Source organism: Salvelinus sp. IW2-2015, linkage group LG4q.2, assembly GCF_002910315.2.
Source record: "Salvelinus sp. IW2-2015 linkage group LG4q.2, ASM291031v2, whole genome shotgun sequence".
NCBI lineage: Eukaryota > Metazoa > Chordata > Actinopteri > Salmoniformes > Salmonidae > Salvelinus > Salvelinus sp. IW2-2015.
In genome coordinates this window covers 20,048,342-20,066,382 of record NC_036843.1, presented here as the reverse complement: position 1 = coordinate 20,066,382, position 18,041 = coordinate 20,048,342, and the positions used below count along the sequence as shown (strand labels likewise).

Below are 18,041 nucleotides of genomic sequence, written 5' to 3'. Positions count from 1 at the left end.
GCACACAATTTTCTAATGTTGATCCCCTAACAAGTAGTTATTTGGGATGATTTGTATATCAGTATTCTGACTGCAATGTAGTAGATCTCAAATGTGCACAATGGAATAGCAAGCCAAGCATTAACAATGCCTCTCATCACTCACCTATCACTTTCTCTCTCTCTCTCACTCACTCACCTCTGGCGCGCTCTCTCTCTCTCTCTCACCCACCTCTGGCGGCTCTCTCACTCACCACCTCTGGCGCGCTCTCTCACTCACCCACCCTCTGGCGCGCTCTCTCACTCACCCACTCTCTGGCGCGCTCTCTCTCTCACCCACCTCTGGCGCGCTCTCTCTCTCACCCACTCCTGGCGCGCTCTCTCTCTCACCCCACTCTGGCGCGCTCTCTCTCTCACCCACCTCTGCTCTCTCTCTCACCCACTCTGGCGCGCGTCTTTTCACTCACACCCTGGCGCCCTCTCTCACTCACCCACCCCTGGCGCACTCCTCTCTCGCTCTCTCTCTTGCACTCTGTTTCCCTCTCAATGCTCTCTCCCTCGCGCCTCTCCTTCGGCTTCCTCCCTCTCGCGCCTCTCTCCTCGCGCGCTCCGCCTCTCTCGCGCCTCTCCTTCGCGTCGTCCTCGCGCTCCCGCCTTTCTCTCTCTCTCCCTCTCTAATCACTCCTCTCTCTCCCTCTCTAATCACTCACCTCTCTCTCCTCTCTAATCACTCACCTCTCTCCCTCTCTAATACTCACCTTCCTCTCATCACTCACCTCTCTCTCCTCATCACTCACCTCTCTCTCCCTCATCACTCACCTCTCTCTCCCTCATCACTCACCTCTCTCTCCTCATCACTCACCTCTCTCTCCCTCATCACTCCACACTCTCTCTTCCTCATCACTCACTCTTCTCCCTCATCTCACTCTCTCACCTCTCTCTCCACTCATCTCTCTCCCTCATCACTCACCTCGCCAAGCTGTGGTTGTGGTCATGAAAAGAGCAATTTGGTTGGTAGGCTAATTGCTAGTGGAATTTCGTAAGGGGTGTGTTGGTGGCCAATTTCGCCTCTTTCTACCCCTTCGACAAGGGTAGCAGTTGCAAATTTGCCTCCGTTTATTACGGATGATCAAATCAGGAAAGCGCTGAGTGGTTTTGGTAAGTTTGCTAGCGGTTTCGTGTACTGTCAGCAGGTTTTCAGGCAGATGCCGTTAAGACGTTGTTTTGTTCGCGGAGGCAAGTGTTTATGTTTCTGAATAACAATGAGCAACAGCTAAATGTGCATTTTAAAGTGAGGCATGGGGGGGCTCTACGCAGGGTTGGCCAGCACACGATAGTCTACGGCGTTTTGAGTGTGGGGATTTGGGGCATAAAGAGTTATCTTTCCCACAAAGGCCGTAGACAAGGTGAGGGCACAAGCGCCAGTGGGGGAAATCGAGCTCAACGTGCAGGGGGCAATGAGAATGCAGACAGAGAAGCTGGGTCTAGTCATGCCAGGGATGGTGGTGTAGATGAGGCTGGGTCTAGTCATGCCAGAGATGGTGGTGTAGATGAGGCTGGGCCTAGTCAGGCTAGAGAAGGTGGTGTAGCGGAGGCTGGGTCTAGTCAGGCTAGAGATGGGTGGTGTAGCTGGGCTGGGCCTAGTCATGCTATGGATGGTGGTGTAGATGAGGCTGGGTCTAGTCAGGCTAGAGATGGTGGTGTAGCTGAGGCTGGGTCTAGTCATGCTATGGATGGTGGTGTAGATGAGGCTGGGTCTAATCAGGCTAGAGATGGTGGGGTAGTGGAGGCTGGTCTAATCATGCTATGGATGGTGGTGTAGCTGAGGCTGGGTCTAGTCAGGCTAGAGATTGGTGGTGTAGCGGAAGCTGGGTCTAGTCATGCTATGGATGGTGGTGTAGATGAGGCTGGGTCTAGTCAGGCTAAAGATGGTGGTGTAGCGGAGGCTGGTCTAGTCATGCTATGGATGGGTGGTGTAGATGAGGCTGGGTCCTAGTCATGCTATGGATGGTGGTGTAGATGAGGCTGGTGCTAGTCATGTTATAGATGGTGGTGTAGATGAGGCTGGGTCTAGTCATGCTATGGATGGTGGTGTAGATGAGGCTGGGTCTAGTCATGCTATGGATGGTGGTGTAGCTGAGGCTGGGTCTGTCATGCTATGGATGGTGGGTGTAGCTGAGGCTGGGTCTAGTCATGCTATGAGGTGGTGGTATAGAATTGAGGCTGGGTCTAGTCAGCTAGAGATGGTGGGGTAGCTGAGACTGGGTCTGAGTCATGCTATGGATGGTGGTGTAGATGAGGCTGGGTCTAGTCATGCTATGGATGGTGGTGTAGCTGAGGCTGGGTCTAGTCATGCTATGGATGGTGGTGTAGATTAGGCTGGGTCTAGTCAGGCTAGAGATGGTGGGGTAGCTGAGACTGGTCTAGTCATGCTATGGATGTGGTGTAGATGAGGCTGGGTCTAGTCATGCTATGCATGGTGGTGTAGATGAGGCTGGGCCTAGTCAGGCTAGAGATGGTGGTGTAGATGAGGCTGGGCTAGTCAGGCTAGAGTTGGTGGTGTAGCTGAGGCTGGGTCTAGTCAGCTATGGATGGTGATGTAGCGGAGGCTGGGTCTAGTCATGCTATGGATGGTGATGTAGCGGAGGCTGGTCTAGTCAGGTTATGCTAGTGGATGGGAGAGTATAGTGGGGAAGTGTAAGATACTGGGGGGGAGGAGGAGGGTATCAAGCGGAAAAGGAAAAGGGGAGGAAGGAGGTGGGAGGGGAGAGGCTGGGGTGGTCAAAGGCACCATGGAACCTTTTCCTGGTGCTGGGGGGGAGGCCCTGACCAGAGAGGAAGGGCAGGTGGTCAGGATGGGAGATGGAGATGAGGGGAAAGTGAGGAAGAGGATGATGAGTTATTTTTTTCAGACTCCTCTTCAATGCATCCGGAGCTAACAGCCAGTCAAAGCAGAGGGGTCAATTACACGAGAGAAATGACAACGTTCCTGAATGAGCCAAGGGGAATAAGTCGATCTTAATTCTGATCCGAGAAAGTTTGTAAGATCAGTACAACATGCTATGAAAAATGAGGGGCATGGTGTCCTCTCACCCAGGAAACGGTTTAGGAAGTGGGTCACAACAGTGTGTGAAGGGTCTACCTTCAGACACTGTTTTAGATGTATAGTTTCCTTCTGGCACTGGGGCTGTTTGAGCTTTGCTTGGTCTCTTTTTTTGTTGGCTTTCCTCTCACTTCTTATGGAAACTTCGGGTAGGATCGCTCAATATAAATCGCGCCAGAGATGCGGGAAAGAGGAGTGTGTTGGGTGAATATGTAAAACCAAAAAAGTACAGGCGTTGTTTCTGCAGGAGACGCATAGTGATGTGTTGAATGAAGTCGATTGGGGCTCTGGTGGAAAGGCACAAGTGTGTTGAGCCATGGGACAAATTTTAGTGCAGGGGTGGCAGTCCTTTTTGTACGGGGTCTGTCTGTAAAAATTTGCTCCTCAAAGGAGGTGTGTGGGTAGGCTGCTTGTTGTAAAAGCAAAAATTAACAACATGGGTTTTGTCTTTATAAATGTGTATGCGCCTAACACAGGGAGAGAGATGGGGGTTCTATTTGGGAGTCTTAGACAGGAACTCTCAAGGTAGCGCCTGAGGAGACGCTGGTGGTCGGCGGGGACTGGAACTGTACATGGATTTTACGAAAGACAGAAATGGGGAAGAGCCTCATTCAGTGTCAGTGGGAGTGTTAAGGGACATCATTAATCAGTTCGACTAGTGGATGTTTGGAGAACTAAACATTCCAACACAAGACAGTATACTGGGTGAAGGTTTTTGGGGTTAAGGTGTGTGCAGCACGCTTGATTGTTTTTACATGTCCAGGAATCGGAGCAATAGGCTGTTAGACACTACCATTCTCCCGGTGGGGTTTTCGGATCACTACATAACCATGGCTAGCTGTCTATTTCATCAGGGCCCGGCAGGCATCCTATTGGAAGCTTAATGTAAAGCTCTTACAAGATGCCACTTTTTGCTCAGGTTTACAGACCTTTTGGGAAAGGTGGGGGCAGCGAAGAGAGGAGTATGAGTCTCTGAGTCAATGGTGGGATGTGGGGAAAGTCCAAATTTGGCTTTTCTGTCAACAGTATACAGCTCTCTCATCTCAGAGCTAGGAGAGTATTGGGGGAACTAGAGCATAGTATTAGTGAGATGGAGGTAGAGATGGTGGGGCAAGGCAATGTAGGCCTCCAGGCTAATTTAGCTGAATAACGTAGGGACCTGGGCAGTTTTTTCCAGGTTAAAGCAAAGGGAGCATTTGTAAGAGCTAGGTTCTCCATGCTCAAGGAGATGGATGCTCCCAGCTCCTTCTTTGGTTCGGAAAGACAGAGCGGCTGTCTGATGGGCTGGTGACCTCTGTGGTGGGGGAGATCCGAGAGCGAACTGTGGAGTTTTATACTGAGTTGTATAGGGCAGAAATGTGTGATCCTACGTGTGCTCAGGTCTTGTTCGCAGGACTCCCTAAGCTATCTCTGGCACAGAGGGATGAAATGGACATTCCTCTGTTGTCKCATGAACTGGCAGAGGCCGTAACCCAGATGTCCCCTGGTCGTGCACCGGGGATCGATGGACTCCCAGTGGAGTTCTATAAAAAATTCTGGGAAATAATTGGCCTGGACTTCTTTTGCGTGAATGCGTCGGGGTAGGAGAGTTGCCGCTGAGCTGCCGTCAGGCTCTCCTGCCCAAAAAAGGGGATTTGTGTGAACTTATGAACTGGAGGCCTGTGGCATTGCTCTGTGCGGACTACAAGATATTTGCCAAGGTCCTCTCTAACAGACTGAAGTCCCATCTGGACCCGATAGTACATAAGGACCAAACATATTGTGTACCGGGATGCTCAATCACGGACAACTTGTTCTTAAATCAGGGACATGTTGAACCTGTCGAGAGGTTCTAATGTGAAATTTGGACTGGTCTCTTTAGATCAAGAGAAGGCTTTTGATAGAGTGGAACATGAGTATCTGTTTAATGTGATGTCTGTGTTTGGGAAGAGTTTTTTGACCTGTGTGAAGCTGTTGTATGCTGGGGCGTCATGTATGGTCAAGGTGGGAGCGGGGCTCAGTAGGCCAGTCTGGGTGAGACGGGGCATTAGACAAGGATGCCCTCTATCTGGGCAGTTATATACACTAGCCATTGAGCCTTTTTTGGGACTGCTACGCAGGAGACTGCAGGGAGTGTGCTGGACAGGCAAGGATATGGTGATAGGTATAGTAGTGTCAGCATATGCAGATGACGTTTCGGTGATGGTCAGGGATGGTCAGGATATGCAGGCACTAGAGACCTGTCTAAAGGTGTACGAGGAAGCTTCGTCAGCTAAGGTAAACTGGGCAAGAGCAAAGCTCTGTTATGTGGGGCATGGGGGGGATAGGGCTCCTCCTCTGCTTCCAGGGGGTTTGCAGTGGGGTTGTGAAAGGCTTAAAGTGTTGGGGGTGTACCTGGGCTCGGAGAGGTGGGTCAGGAAGAACTGGGAGGGGCTGTCACAGGCAGTGGTGTCAAGACTGGCCAGGTGGAGGTGGCTCCTGTCCCAAGTGTCATATAGAGGGAGGGTGCTGATAATCAACAACCTGGTTGCATCTTCCCTGTGGCATAAACTGACTGTCCTCAACCCCCCCGTTGGTCTGCTCGCAGACCTGCAACGCAAGCTGGTGGGCTTTTTCTGGTCGGGCCATCACTGGCCGAGGGCGGCAGTGTTGTACATGACCGTCCACAAAGGAGGACAGGGCCTGGTGGAACTGGAGAGCAGGATGGCTGCTTTCCGACTAAAGGCAGTGCAGAGACTGCTGTACCATACTGGTGTTGACTGGAGAGAACCAGCATGAGCGCTGCTGAGGAGAGCTGGCGGATTAGGGTTGGACCAGCAGCTGTTCCTCATGAAGCTGGAGAGGCTGAGAACAGCAGGTCTCTCAGACCGGGAAAACCCCGGAAGTCCTGGCACAACAAACAGGAATAACGTCTCTTAGGCTGCTGGAGAGATTCCTGGAGGAGGTCCAGTTGGCACTGTCTGAGTCGGTAAGGGAGGTGTTTGAGCCGCCAAAGGGGGAGGGGCCACCAATGTTTCCGCCACTGCAGGTGACGGCAGAGACTGGAGACTGGCAAGGGGGTCTGGAGTAGAGGTCGACCGATTATGATTTTTCAACGCCGATACTGATTCCGATTATTGGAGGACCAAAAAAGCAGATACCGATTAATCGTCCGATTTTTATTTATTTATTTGTAATAATGACAATTACAACAATACTGACTGAACACTTATTTTAACTTAATATAATACATCAATAAAATAAATTTAGCCTCAAATAAATAATGAAACATGTTAAATTTGGTTAAAATAATGCAAAAACAAAGTGTTGGAGAAGAAAGTAAAAGTGCAATATGTGCCATGTAAGAAAGCTAACGTTTAAGTTCCTTGCTCAGAACATGAGAACATATGAAAGCTGGTGGTTCCTTTTAACATGAGTCTTAAATATTCCCAGGTAAGAAGTTTTAGGTTGTAGTTATTATAGGAATTATAGGACTATTTCTCTCTATACCATTTGTATTTCATTAACCTTTGACTATTGGATGTTCTTATAGGCACTTTAGTATTGCCAGTGTAACAGTATAGCTTCCGTCCCTCTCCTCGCTCCAACCTGGCCTCGAACCAGGAACACATCGACAACAGCCACCCTCGAAGCAGCGTTACCCATGCAGAGCAAGGGGAACAACCACTCCAAGTCTCAGAGCGAGTGACATTTGAAACGCTATTAGCGTGCACCCCGCAAACTAGCTAGCCATTTTACATCGGTTACACCAGCCTAATCTCGGGAGTTGATAGGCTTGAAGTCATAAACAGCGCAATGCTTGAAGCACAGCGAAGAGCTGCTGGAAAAACGCATGAAAGTGCTGTTTGAATGAATGCTTACGAGCCTGCTGTTGCCTACCATCGCTCAGTCAGACTGCTCTATCAAATCATAGACTTAATTCTAACATAATAACACACAGAAATACGAGCCGTAGCTCATTAATATGGTCGAATCAGGAAACTATCATCTCGAAAACAAAACGTTTATTCTTTCAGTGAAATACGGATTTTATCTAACGGGTGGCATCCATAAGTCTAAATATTCCTGTTACATTGCACAACCTTCAATGTTATGTCATAATTACGTAAAATTCTGGCAAATTAGTTCGCAATGAGCCAGGCGGCCCAAACTGTTGCATATACCCTGACTCTGCGTGCAATGAACGCAAGAGAAGTGACACAATTTCACCTCGTTAATATTGCCTGCTAACCTGGATTTCTTTTAACTAAATATGCAGGTTTAAAAATATATACTTCTGTGTATTGATTTTAAGAAAGGCATTGATGTTTATGGTTCGGTACACGTTGGAGCAACGACAGTCCTTTTTCGCAAATACGCACTGCATCGATTATATGCAACGCAGGACACGCTAGATAAACTAGTAATATCATCAACCATGTGTAGTTATAACTAGTGATTATGATTGATTGATTGATTGTTTTTTATAAGATAAGGTTAATGCTAGCTAACAAATTACCTTGGCTTCTTACTGCATTCGCGTAACAGACGGGCTCCTCATGAGGCAGGTGGTTAGAGCGTTGGACTAGTTAACCGCAAGGTTGCAAGATTGAATCCCTGAGCTGACAAGGTAAAAATCTGTCGTTCTGCCGCTGAACAAGGCAGTTAACCCACTGTTCCTAGGCCGTCATTGAAAATAAGAACGTGTTCTTAACTGACTTGCCTAGTTAAATAAAGGTGTAAAATAATATATATTATTATTATATATATATATWTTTTTTTTAAATCGGCATCCAAAATTACCGATTTCCGATTGTTATGAAAACTTGAAATCGGCCCTAATTAATTGGCCATTCCGATTAATCGGTTGACCTCTAGTCTGGAGGACTTGTTAGATTTTAACACTCCGAGCCTGGGGGAGTTTGAAGGGGTGGGAGGTAAAGCCCTCTACAACCTCTGTGTTAAGGTTAGGAACATTAGGAGCCTAACAGGAGTGAAGGCACATCAGTGGCAGGGGGTATGTGGGGCGGAGAGCATGGTGGGTTTTAGATGGAGGGAGCTCTACAAACACCCAGTACCAAAGAAGTCAGGGGACCTCCAGTGGAGGGTTCTTCATGGAGCCCTGGCCACTAACAGCTGGTTGGCACGGGTTGAACCGGGAATCGAGCAGGGGTGTCCTTTCTGTGTTATGAAAGAAACTGTGATTCATGTGTTTTCTGTGTGCACCAGGTTAATGTCATTCATGTCTTTGTTGGAATGTCTGTGTGAGAGGTTGGGGGTGGTTTCTACTGTTGGGATGTTTATAATGGGGTACAGGTATTCGAATAAGGAGAAAGTCAAATGTGTTTTGTTGAATTTTTTGTTTTCTCAGACGAAGTTGGTTATTTGGCTAACAAGGAGGAACAGGGTCAAAGGTGGGCGGATAACATACCCTTTACTATTGTTTAATGGGATGGTCTCTGCGCGCCTTAGGATTGAATATGAGTTGTATAGAATGATAAAAAGTGTGTAGATGTTTCAGGAGATATGGTGTGTTGGGGTGGCTGCCTGTATAGCTGGGGAAGATGTTTTAGATATACGGTTGTAGAAGTGGTGAGGTTTTTTGGTTATTGTGATGTTGTTTTGTATTGTGTGGTAGAGGGAAAGGTGAGTATGGTACATACATGCAGTACAGGATATATTTTGGTTATATATTCACACTATCGCTCACACTCTCTCCCTACTCGCTCTCATCACTCTCGCTCTCATCGCTCTCGCTCTCATCACTCTCGCTCTCATCACTCTCGCTCTCATCACTCTCGCTCTCATCACTCTGTCTGTCTCATCACTCACTCACTCTGTCTCATCACTCACTCACTCACTGTCTGTCTCATCACTCACTCACTCACTGTCTGTCTCATCACTCAGTCTCATCACTCACCTGTCACCCTCATCACTCACCTGTCACCCTCATCACTCACCTCTCTCTCCCTCATCACTCACCTCTCTCCCTCATCACTCACCTCTCTCTCCCTCATCACTCACCTCTCTCTCCCTCATCACTCACCTCTCTCTCCCTCATCACTCACCTCTCTCTCNCTCTCTCCCTCATCACTCACCTCTCTCTCCCTCATCACTCACCTCTCTCTCCCTCATCACTCACCTCTCTCTCCCTCATCACTCACCTCTCTCTCCCTCATCACTCACCTGTCAGCCAGTTGAGCAGGCCTGGTATCTTCTTCCAGTAGTCCCCTGCTGGGTTCTTGTCAGTGATACCATAGCGCCTCGCCACCTCCCCGTTGGGGCAGCGCACCCAAACAGTCTTCACACTCAGCACCAGCTGATTGGCCTGCAGGCCTGGGAATAATTTGGATAAACGAAAGGAAAAATTATGATCTAGTCTTTGGACAAAGGTTTTATGAATGGGTGTCTGATCTTCCGCTTATGAATATGTAGATTACAAAGTCTTTGAAGTCGGACAAAGGTGTTATTAATTATCATTGGGTGTCTGACTAGTCGGTCAATCGTCAGGTAATTTACCTGGAATGTGTTCCCAGTCTGTGCCGATAGGCATCTCGTCTGTGATTCCCGTGCGGACATGTACGTTCCCTCTGTTGTCCATGGCCCACAGCATTCTGTCGTTGGGACTGGTGTGGATTCTAATAAAATGCACTCCTAGTGGCTGATGGAGCAGGAAACCATGACGGTGTCAACAATACAGCACAACAGGAGATATCATGGGCTGAACTATAAACTCAGTGTGAGGGTCAAATATTTTTGTCTGGTATGTCTCCAGAATTACTTTATCATCAATATCTATAGTAAAATGCTAAGACTATTTTCTTAAACATTCTGAAGATATGAGGATTGACTTAAAAATAAAATACATAAGCAACCATCACTGTATTAATCAAATGCAGGCAGATGTACAATGTAGGCAATCATATTGGTCTTTCTATAAATAAAAGGGGACAATTTGTGACATCAGGGTCAACACTTCAAAATGGTTTGATATACATTTAAATATGATTTTCTTGCAGCTTCACATGTAAAAGGAATATGAGTGTATGAAAGGCACAATGAGACCATAACTCCTAGCAACAACAAAACATCTACATGTAATTCAAATGTCACATCTAACATGGATACTGCATGTTTTTTTTGTCATGCCTAGTAGCCAGGTCTGTTTGTGCTTTAGTCAACTTCTCTATCATTTATAGCCATGCTTAACCTTCCATTAGAATGAAAAAGATAAACAGCATCTCTATTTTCTAAAAGTCGATATAATAATATAATACAGTGGGTTCTGTAAACAACATAATTGACAATAATTATATCCGATAACTAAATCATTATAATTAGTAAACTCTTCAAGAAGTGTGTGAAAACTAGACATCCCATTCTTGCTTCCTCTATCCTTATTCCCTCCACTTCTTGTCTCTCCTTGAAAGTGCATTGAAGCCTAAGAGGAAGAACCTTCCCTCCTCTACCCCAATGTGCTTTGAGAGGATGGTGAGGAACGGAGGAAACATCCCTCACCCGTCACTCTCTAACATGAGCGGCACAGCGGTCTAAGGCACTGCATCTCAGAGCTAGAGGCGTCACTACAGACCCTGGTTCGATTCCAGGGTGTATCACAACCGGACGTGATTGGGAGTCCCATAGGGTGGTGCACAATTGGGCCAGCATCATCCGGGTTTGGCCGTAGTAGGTTGTCATTGTAAATAAGAATGTATTCTTAACTGACTTGCCTAGTTAAATAAAGGTTAAATAAAAACAAATTTAAAAAAACTGTTGCATCACTCACCTGTCACACTCTCTCGGTCTCATCACTCACCTCTCACACTCTCTCAAGTATTTGACAGCTATTACATGTTTTTGACAGTGCCAGACTGACTGACTGAGCTACCATAACACCCATAGCCTGTCCAGAAACAACCCATAGCCCCGACTGCCCAGAGTCTAGACACTTGTGGAGATCTGAGAGGGATTGATGGGTGGTGACATGGTGAGAGCTCTACCTAACCCTCTGATAGGCTTGGTGGAATTTTGGTGGTATAGCTTACACCTGTCCAATTCTCTGGGGCTAGGGGTTGTTTCTGGACAGGACCCCACAACCCTCTGCGTGTGTGGTGGATCTACAGAACAACTCCTGAGGCATTGGTTGGATGTTTAATTCCATTGTTATGCACACAGATTTGCACAGGTGTAAGCTGGACACACCCACAGCACCCTACCAGGCTGATCAGACAGGTCTGGGTAGCTGGAGACCAGCTGTAAACAGTGATAGGATATGTTTACACCCTTGCTTCATTCCTGCTAGTGAGATGTGCAACCAAAGACTAACTATAGCTTGGGGTATATCTCTAGTCTAGCAACATATACTGTTGTTTTGGCTCCATAGCATCATTTAATAAGATTACCAATGGTTAGCTAGGATATATCAGTACACTAACCATTTACAGTAACATCAGTTCATTAATAAGTCAATACACACTAAATCGTATGCAGGAATGGAGAAATCTTACTTTATCTTGCCATTGTGGCACGGTATGGGCAGCTGTTAAAACTTCTTTGGGATAGGGGGTAGCATTTTCACTTTTGGATGAATTGGTGCCCATAGTGAACTCCCTCCTACTCTGTCCCAGTATATGCATATTATTATTACTATTGGATAGAAAACACTCTGAAGTTTCTAAAACTGTTTGAATTATGTCTGTGAGTATAACAGAACTCATATGGCAGGCAAACTTCCAAACAGGAAGTGAGAATTCTGAGAAGGGTCGATGTGAAAGTCATCGCCTATTCAATTCCCTGTAATATATGGATCTGTTTGCACTTCCTACGCCTTCCACTAGATGTCAACAGTCAGGAGAACGTGGAATGAAGCCTCTAGTGTGATGTGGGGCTGGATGGGAGCTATTTGAGTCAGTTGTCTGGCAGAATGCTAGTTCCTGGTCATGCGCGCGTCATGGAATGGTCATGTGTGCCATTACTTATACAGACATGAAGAAATGCTCCGGTTGGAACGTTATTGGATATATATGATAACAACATCCTGAAGATTGATTCTCTACTAAGTTTGACCAGTTTATTCGACTTGTAATATAACTTTTTGAAGTTTTCGTCCGACGTTTGCCTGCATCCGCGCCAGCGTTTGGACACGTGTACTACACATGCTAGCTAAAGTTTCTAATTGGACATAAGTAATGGACATTATCGAACAAAAAAAAACGATTTATTGTGGAAATAGGATTGATTATCTTCATTGCATTCTGATGAAGATAATCAAAGGTAAGGGGATATTTATGATGTAATTTCGTATTTCTGTTGACTCCAACATGGCGGAGAAATGTTGTTAAATTGAGCGCCGTCTCAGATTATTGCATGGTGTGCTTTTTACTAAAGTTTTTTAAAAATCTGACACAGCGGTTGCATTAAGAACAAGTGTATCTTTAATTATATGTAAAACATGTATCTTTCATCAAAGTTTATGATGAGTATTTCTGTTCTTTGACGTGGCTCACTGTAATTACTCCGGATATTTTGGAGGCATTTCTGAACATGGCGCCAATGTAAACCGAGATTTGTGGATATAAATATGCACATTATCGAACAAAACATAAATGTATTGTGTAACATGATGTCCTATGAGTGTCATTTGATGAAGATTATCAAAGGTCAGTGATTAATTTTATCTCTATTTCTGCTTTTGTGTGACTATCTTTGGCTGGGAAAAATGGCTGTGTGTTTTTTGGATTTGGTGGTGATCTAACATAAATATATGTTGTGTTTTCGCTGTAAAACATTTTAAAAATCGGACACGATGGGTAGATTAACAAGATGTTTATCTTTCATTTGCTGTATTGGACTTATTAATGTGTGAAAGTTACATATTTCTAAAAAATATTTTTGCATTTCGCGCACTGCCTTTTCAGCGGAATGTTGGGGGGGGTTCCGCTAGCGGAACGTGTGTCCTAGAAAGGTTAATCAATGAATTAATAGATTTACAGAAGTTAGAAGGGTGACTTACTTTGAAAGGACATAAAGTGTTGGCTGTGCACTTGACCAGGCATTCTACATTAAACTCCACCCAGATTTGAACATCAAAATATCAAGTTGTTTTTGAGGTTTATATGCAAAAAAATACATTTTTTACTCAAAAACGAATAAACAGCCGTTTTCACATTCCCGATTGCTCCAGTTAACTATGGAAAACAAGAGATCAAAACGTACATGGACCGTAATCTTAACTCAGGTATCTTGATTTAATGTTGTCCACGAATTAGGCTAATTATATTGACCACCATAACAACATAGACACAAAAATGTTCTGTCAATCCTTGAAATAAACATTAATTCCCACACCTTGGCAGTTGTTAAATCACATGCAGTATCACACAAGCTCTTTACCACTTGAATGTCATTCAAAAAATCCTTTCCTGAATCAGCTGATGTTGCACGATAATGTCCCCATGTAACTAAACAGCTAGATATCAAACGTGCATCAAATAGCTATTGTGTAATTATTGAAGAACCCTGTTAATGACAGTATCGATTTTTGCTTTATTAATCATATTAAAGTTACTCTTTCTGTTTGAAGCATTGGATTTTGCAATCACATACATCATTTTGGATATGTGTGCCCATGAAACTGTTTTCACACCATAACATAGAGATACGAAATGATACCAGGTTACAGAACACTTCCGAGATCTCCATACAAAACAAAAGACAGCAATATCCAGGAATTTCACAGGATCAGGGTCAAAGTGTAATTCAATTCTTAAAAGCTTACAATATAACAAACAATATCATAAATGTAAGGAAAGAAAGGTAGTGTTTTATGTCACATGATTTTTGCCAAATCTGTGAAGACTCCAAGAATGAGAAAGGGTTTAAACATATGTTTTAATTCAATTTATGAATTATATTGAATGTATCCATGTTCCTCCTTTATATCTTAATGCATTCACATACATTTTATTTATTTATTAATGACTTTGTAAAAGCTCCAAACAGTTGTCCAATAAAATAAATGCTCACTGGTACCCTAGTTCATAGAAAAACCCATATAAACTATGCACTGTGGTTAGACTGGCTTTACCTGCTCTGGTGGTTCGATACAGATCCAGGCAGGAAGCATCATGCTGGGGTTGAGGGGTTGCGTACCGACGCGGAAATAGACCATCCCATAGCCATCACACGCCCACACGTTCTGGCTGCCACAAGATACGCTGACCAGCCTTACCTGATCTGCAAGACAAAGCAAACCAAAGTCAGTTCTTCAGCTTCTTGGAAGTCTTTCTTCATGACATTGAAGAAGGCACTACTGTGCAGAAACATTGGTTCAGACATCTAATAATAGCAAAGATATTTTACATAATGTTGTAACCGGCTTTGATAATAGGCTAATTTTAACTGGGAGTAATATAGAGTGTATGTACAAGTCTCTATTACTATTGTTTAGTAAGCAGCGTAACACAGCAACCACAGCCATGGCTATTGCTTTTGCAGCACAACACAACACAGCACAATAAGCCCATGTGACAAAACACTATTATGTCACAGTAATCTCACACAGATTACAGAATCTGACTATTGGGATGAGCGACCTCTAAACAAACAATGACCTAGCTACGTCTACTTTAAACATTCTGTGAGTGACGTACATTGCGCTGCCATTGCAGGCCTTGAAATGTACGTGACAAATGTATAGGTCAAGACCTGTCACTGGACCATTCTTACAGCACAGCCAAGCAGAATAACTCCTGGAACTCGTACCTTGGTCTATTTTTCCTCTGTAAATAAACTCCCAAACAGGGTTTCTCTCTTACCAATAATTTTCAATAGCTCACATTTGCATAAAACAGCCAGTGGAGAAGCGTGATATGATTTACCTTTCCCAAACTTAATAGGGCATGTGATGTTGCAAAGAGGATATGGACATAGGCATGCAACCCAGAGAGGAGGTCAATATGTCTGGATGTACTCAAAAAAAAATATATACTCACAGACAACTCAGGGCAGGAAGTTGATTAATTTAACTGGTTTGTTAAATTGTCATACTAACCTTGATGCTCCTCTATGATATCCTATCATATTGATGACATCTGTTGGGCAGTCCTTTTAATCTAAACACATCGCTTAGAACAGGAGGAGGCATATTGATGATGCAAACACTTCAAAGAGTTATCTGAATGGGAGTGATGTGGACGCCAAGGAACTAGAAGCTCTCAATCTGCTCCACTACAGCCCTTGTCGATGAGAATGGGGGCGTGCTCGGTCGTCCTTTTCCTGGAGTCCACATTCATCTCCTTTGTCTTGATCATGTTGAGGAAGAGGTTGTTGTCCTTGCACCACACGGTCAGGTCTCTGACCTCCTTCCTATAGGCTGTCTCATCATTGTCGGTGATCAGGCCTACCACTGTTGTGTCATCAGCAAACTTAATGATGGTGTTGCAGTTGTGCCTGGCTATGCAGTCATGAGTGAACAGGGAGTACAGGAGGGGACTGAGCATGTACCCCTGAGGGGCCCCCGTGTTGATGATCAGCGTGGCGGATGTGTTGTTACCTACCCTTACCACCTGAGGCCGGCCCATCAGGAAGTCGGATCCAGTTGCAGAGGGAGCTGTTTAGTCCCAGGGTCCTTAGCTTATTGATGAGCTTTGAGGGCACAATGGTGTTGACCGCTGAGCTGTAGTCAATGAATAGCATTCTCACGTAGGTGTTCCTTTTGTCCAGGTGGGAAAGGGCAGTGTGTAGTGCAATAGGGATGGCATCATCTGTAGATCTGTTGGTGCGGTATGCAAATTGGAGTGTGTCTAGGGTTTCTGGGATAATGGTGTTGATGTGAGCCATGACCAGCCTTTCAAAGCATTTCATGGCTAAAGACGTGAGTGCTACAAGTTATTTCATAGTTTTGATGTCTTTACTATTATTCTAAACTGTAGAAAATAGTAAAAATAAAGAAAAACCCTTGAATGAGTAGGTGTGTCCAAACTTTTGCCTGGTACTGTGTGTGTGTATATACAGTTGAAGTCGGAAGTTTACACACACTTAGGTTGGAGTCATTAAAACTCGTTTTTCAACCACTCCACAAATGTCTTGTTAACAAACTATAGTTTTGGCAAGTCGGTTAGGACATCTACTTTGTGCATGACACAAGTAATTTTTCCAACAATTGTTTACAGACAGATTATTTCACTAATAATTCACTGTATCACAATTCCAGTGGGTCAGAAGTTCACATACACTAAGTTGACTGTGCCTATAAACAGCTTGGAAACTCCCGAAAATTATGTCATGGCTTTAGAAGCTTCTGATAGGCTAATTGACATAATTTGAGTCAATTGGAGGTGTACCTGTGGATGTATTTCAAGGCCTACCTTCAAACCCAGTGCCTCTTTCCTTGACATCATGGGAAAATCAAAAGAAATCAGCCAAGACCTCAGAAAAAAAATTGTAGACCTCCACAATCTGGTTCATCCTTGGGAGCAATTTCCGAAAGCCTGAAGGTACCACGTTCATCTGTACAAACAATAGTACACAAGTACAAACACCATGGGACCACGCAGCCGTCATACCGCTCAGGAAGGAGATGTGTTCTGTCTCCTAGAGATGAACGTACTTTTGTGTGAAAAGTGCAAATCAATCCCAGAACAGCAGCAAAGGACCTTGTGAAGATACTGGAGGAAACTGGTACAAAAGTATCTATATCCACAGTAAAACGGGTCCTATATCGACATAACCTGAAAGGCCGCTCAGAAAGGAAGAAGCCACTGCTCCAAAACCGCCATAAAAATGCAAGACTACAGTTTGCAACTGTACATGGGGACAAAGATGGTACTTTTTGGAGAAATGTCCTCTGGTCTGATGAAACACAAATAGAACTGTTTGGCCATAATGACCATTGTTATGTTTGGAAGAAAAAGGGGGATGCTTGCATGCCGAAGAACACCATCCCAGCCGTGAAGCACAGGGGTGGCAGCATGATGTTGTGGGGGTGCTTTGCTGCAGGAGGGACTGGTGCACTTCACAATATAGATGGCGTCATGAAGAACGAAAATTATGTGGATATATTGAAGCAACATTAGTCAGGAAGTTAAAGTTTGGACGCAAATGGGTCTTCCAAATGGACAATGACCCCAAGCATACTTCCAAAGTTGTGGCAAAATGGCTTAAGGACAACAAAGTCAAGATATTGGAGTGGCCATCACAAAGCCATTACCTCAATCCTATAGAAAATTTGTGGGCAGAACTGAAAAAGCATGTGTGAACAAGGAGGCCTACAAACCTGACTCAGTTACACCAGCTCTGTCAGGAGGAATGGGCCAAAATTCACACAACTTATTGTGGGAAGCTTGTGGAAGGCTACCCGAAACGTTTGACCCAAGCTTAAATTGTTTAAGGCAATGCTACCAAATACTAATTGAGTGTATGTGAACTTCTGACCCACTGGGAATGTGATGAAATAAATAAGCTGAAATAAATCACTCTCTACTATTATTCTGACATTTCACATTCTTAAAAATAAAGTGGTTATCCTAACTGACCTAAGACTAGGATTAAATGTCAGGAATTGTGAAAAACTGAGTTTAAATGTATTTGGCTAAGGTGTATGTAAACTTCCGACTTCAACTGTGTATATGTGATGGGATGTATAGACATTATGGACAGTATGTGATTAGAATATGTAGCATATAGGTAGGATAGAATAGTATATGTATAGCAATAGTTTAATAGGATGGCCTTGAATAGAATACAGTATGTAAACAATATTAAAGTGACCAGTGTTCCATTATTGAAGTGACCAGTGTTTGATTATTAAAGTGACCAGTACATAGGGCAACAGCCTCTAAGGTGCAGGGTTGAGTAACCGGGTAATAGCCGGCTAGTGACAGTGACTAAAGTTCAGGGAAGTGTACTGGGTGAAGGCCAAGGGGTTTTAACCAAGGCAAATAAGCCAAATTATTTCAACTGAACATAAAATGGCTTCATCCCTCATCCCTTAAAAACATCGT

General features: G+C 44.5%; 1 protein-coding gene and 1 long non-coding RNA gene across 2 annotated transcripts in view; both read right to left on the bottom strand.

The window, feature by feature from the left end:
• The window catches only part of LOC111963447 (tectonin beta-propeller repeat-containing protein 2), a 44,325-nt gene that overhangs the window by 1,706 nt on the left and 24,578 nt on the right, over positions 1 to 18,041 (bottom strand). The window contains exons 17-19 of the mRNA XM_023986895.2: positions 14,126 to 14,274; positions 9,559 to 9,700; positions 9,226 to 9,375 (exon numbers count right to left, since the gene is read on the bottom strand). Of these exons, the coding sequence (XP_023842663.1) occupies positions 9,226 to 9,375; positions 9,559 to 9,700; positions 14,126 to 14,274 (441 nt within the window). The remainder of the gene's footprint in view (positions 1 to 9,225; positions 9,376 to 9,558; positions 9,701 to 14,125; positions 14,275 to 18,041) is intronic.
• On the bottom strand, positions 632 to 9,209 carry LOC139027677 (uncharacterized). Its single transcript, XR_011479798.1, has 3 exons — positions 8,987 to 9,209; positions 776 to 828; positions 632 to 692 (listed from the first exon to the last, which is right to left on the bottom strand). It is a non-coding gene; the product is annotated as an uncharacterized lncRNA (long non-coding RNA).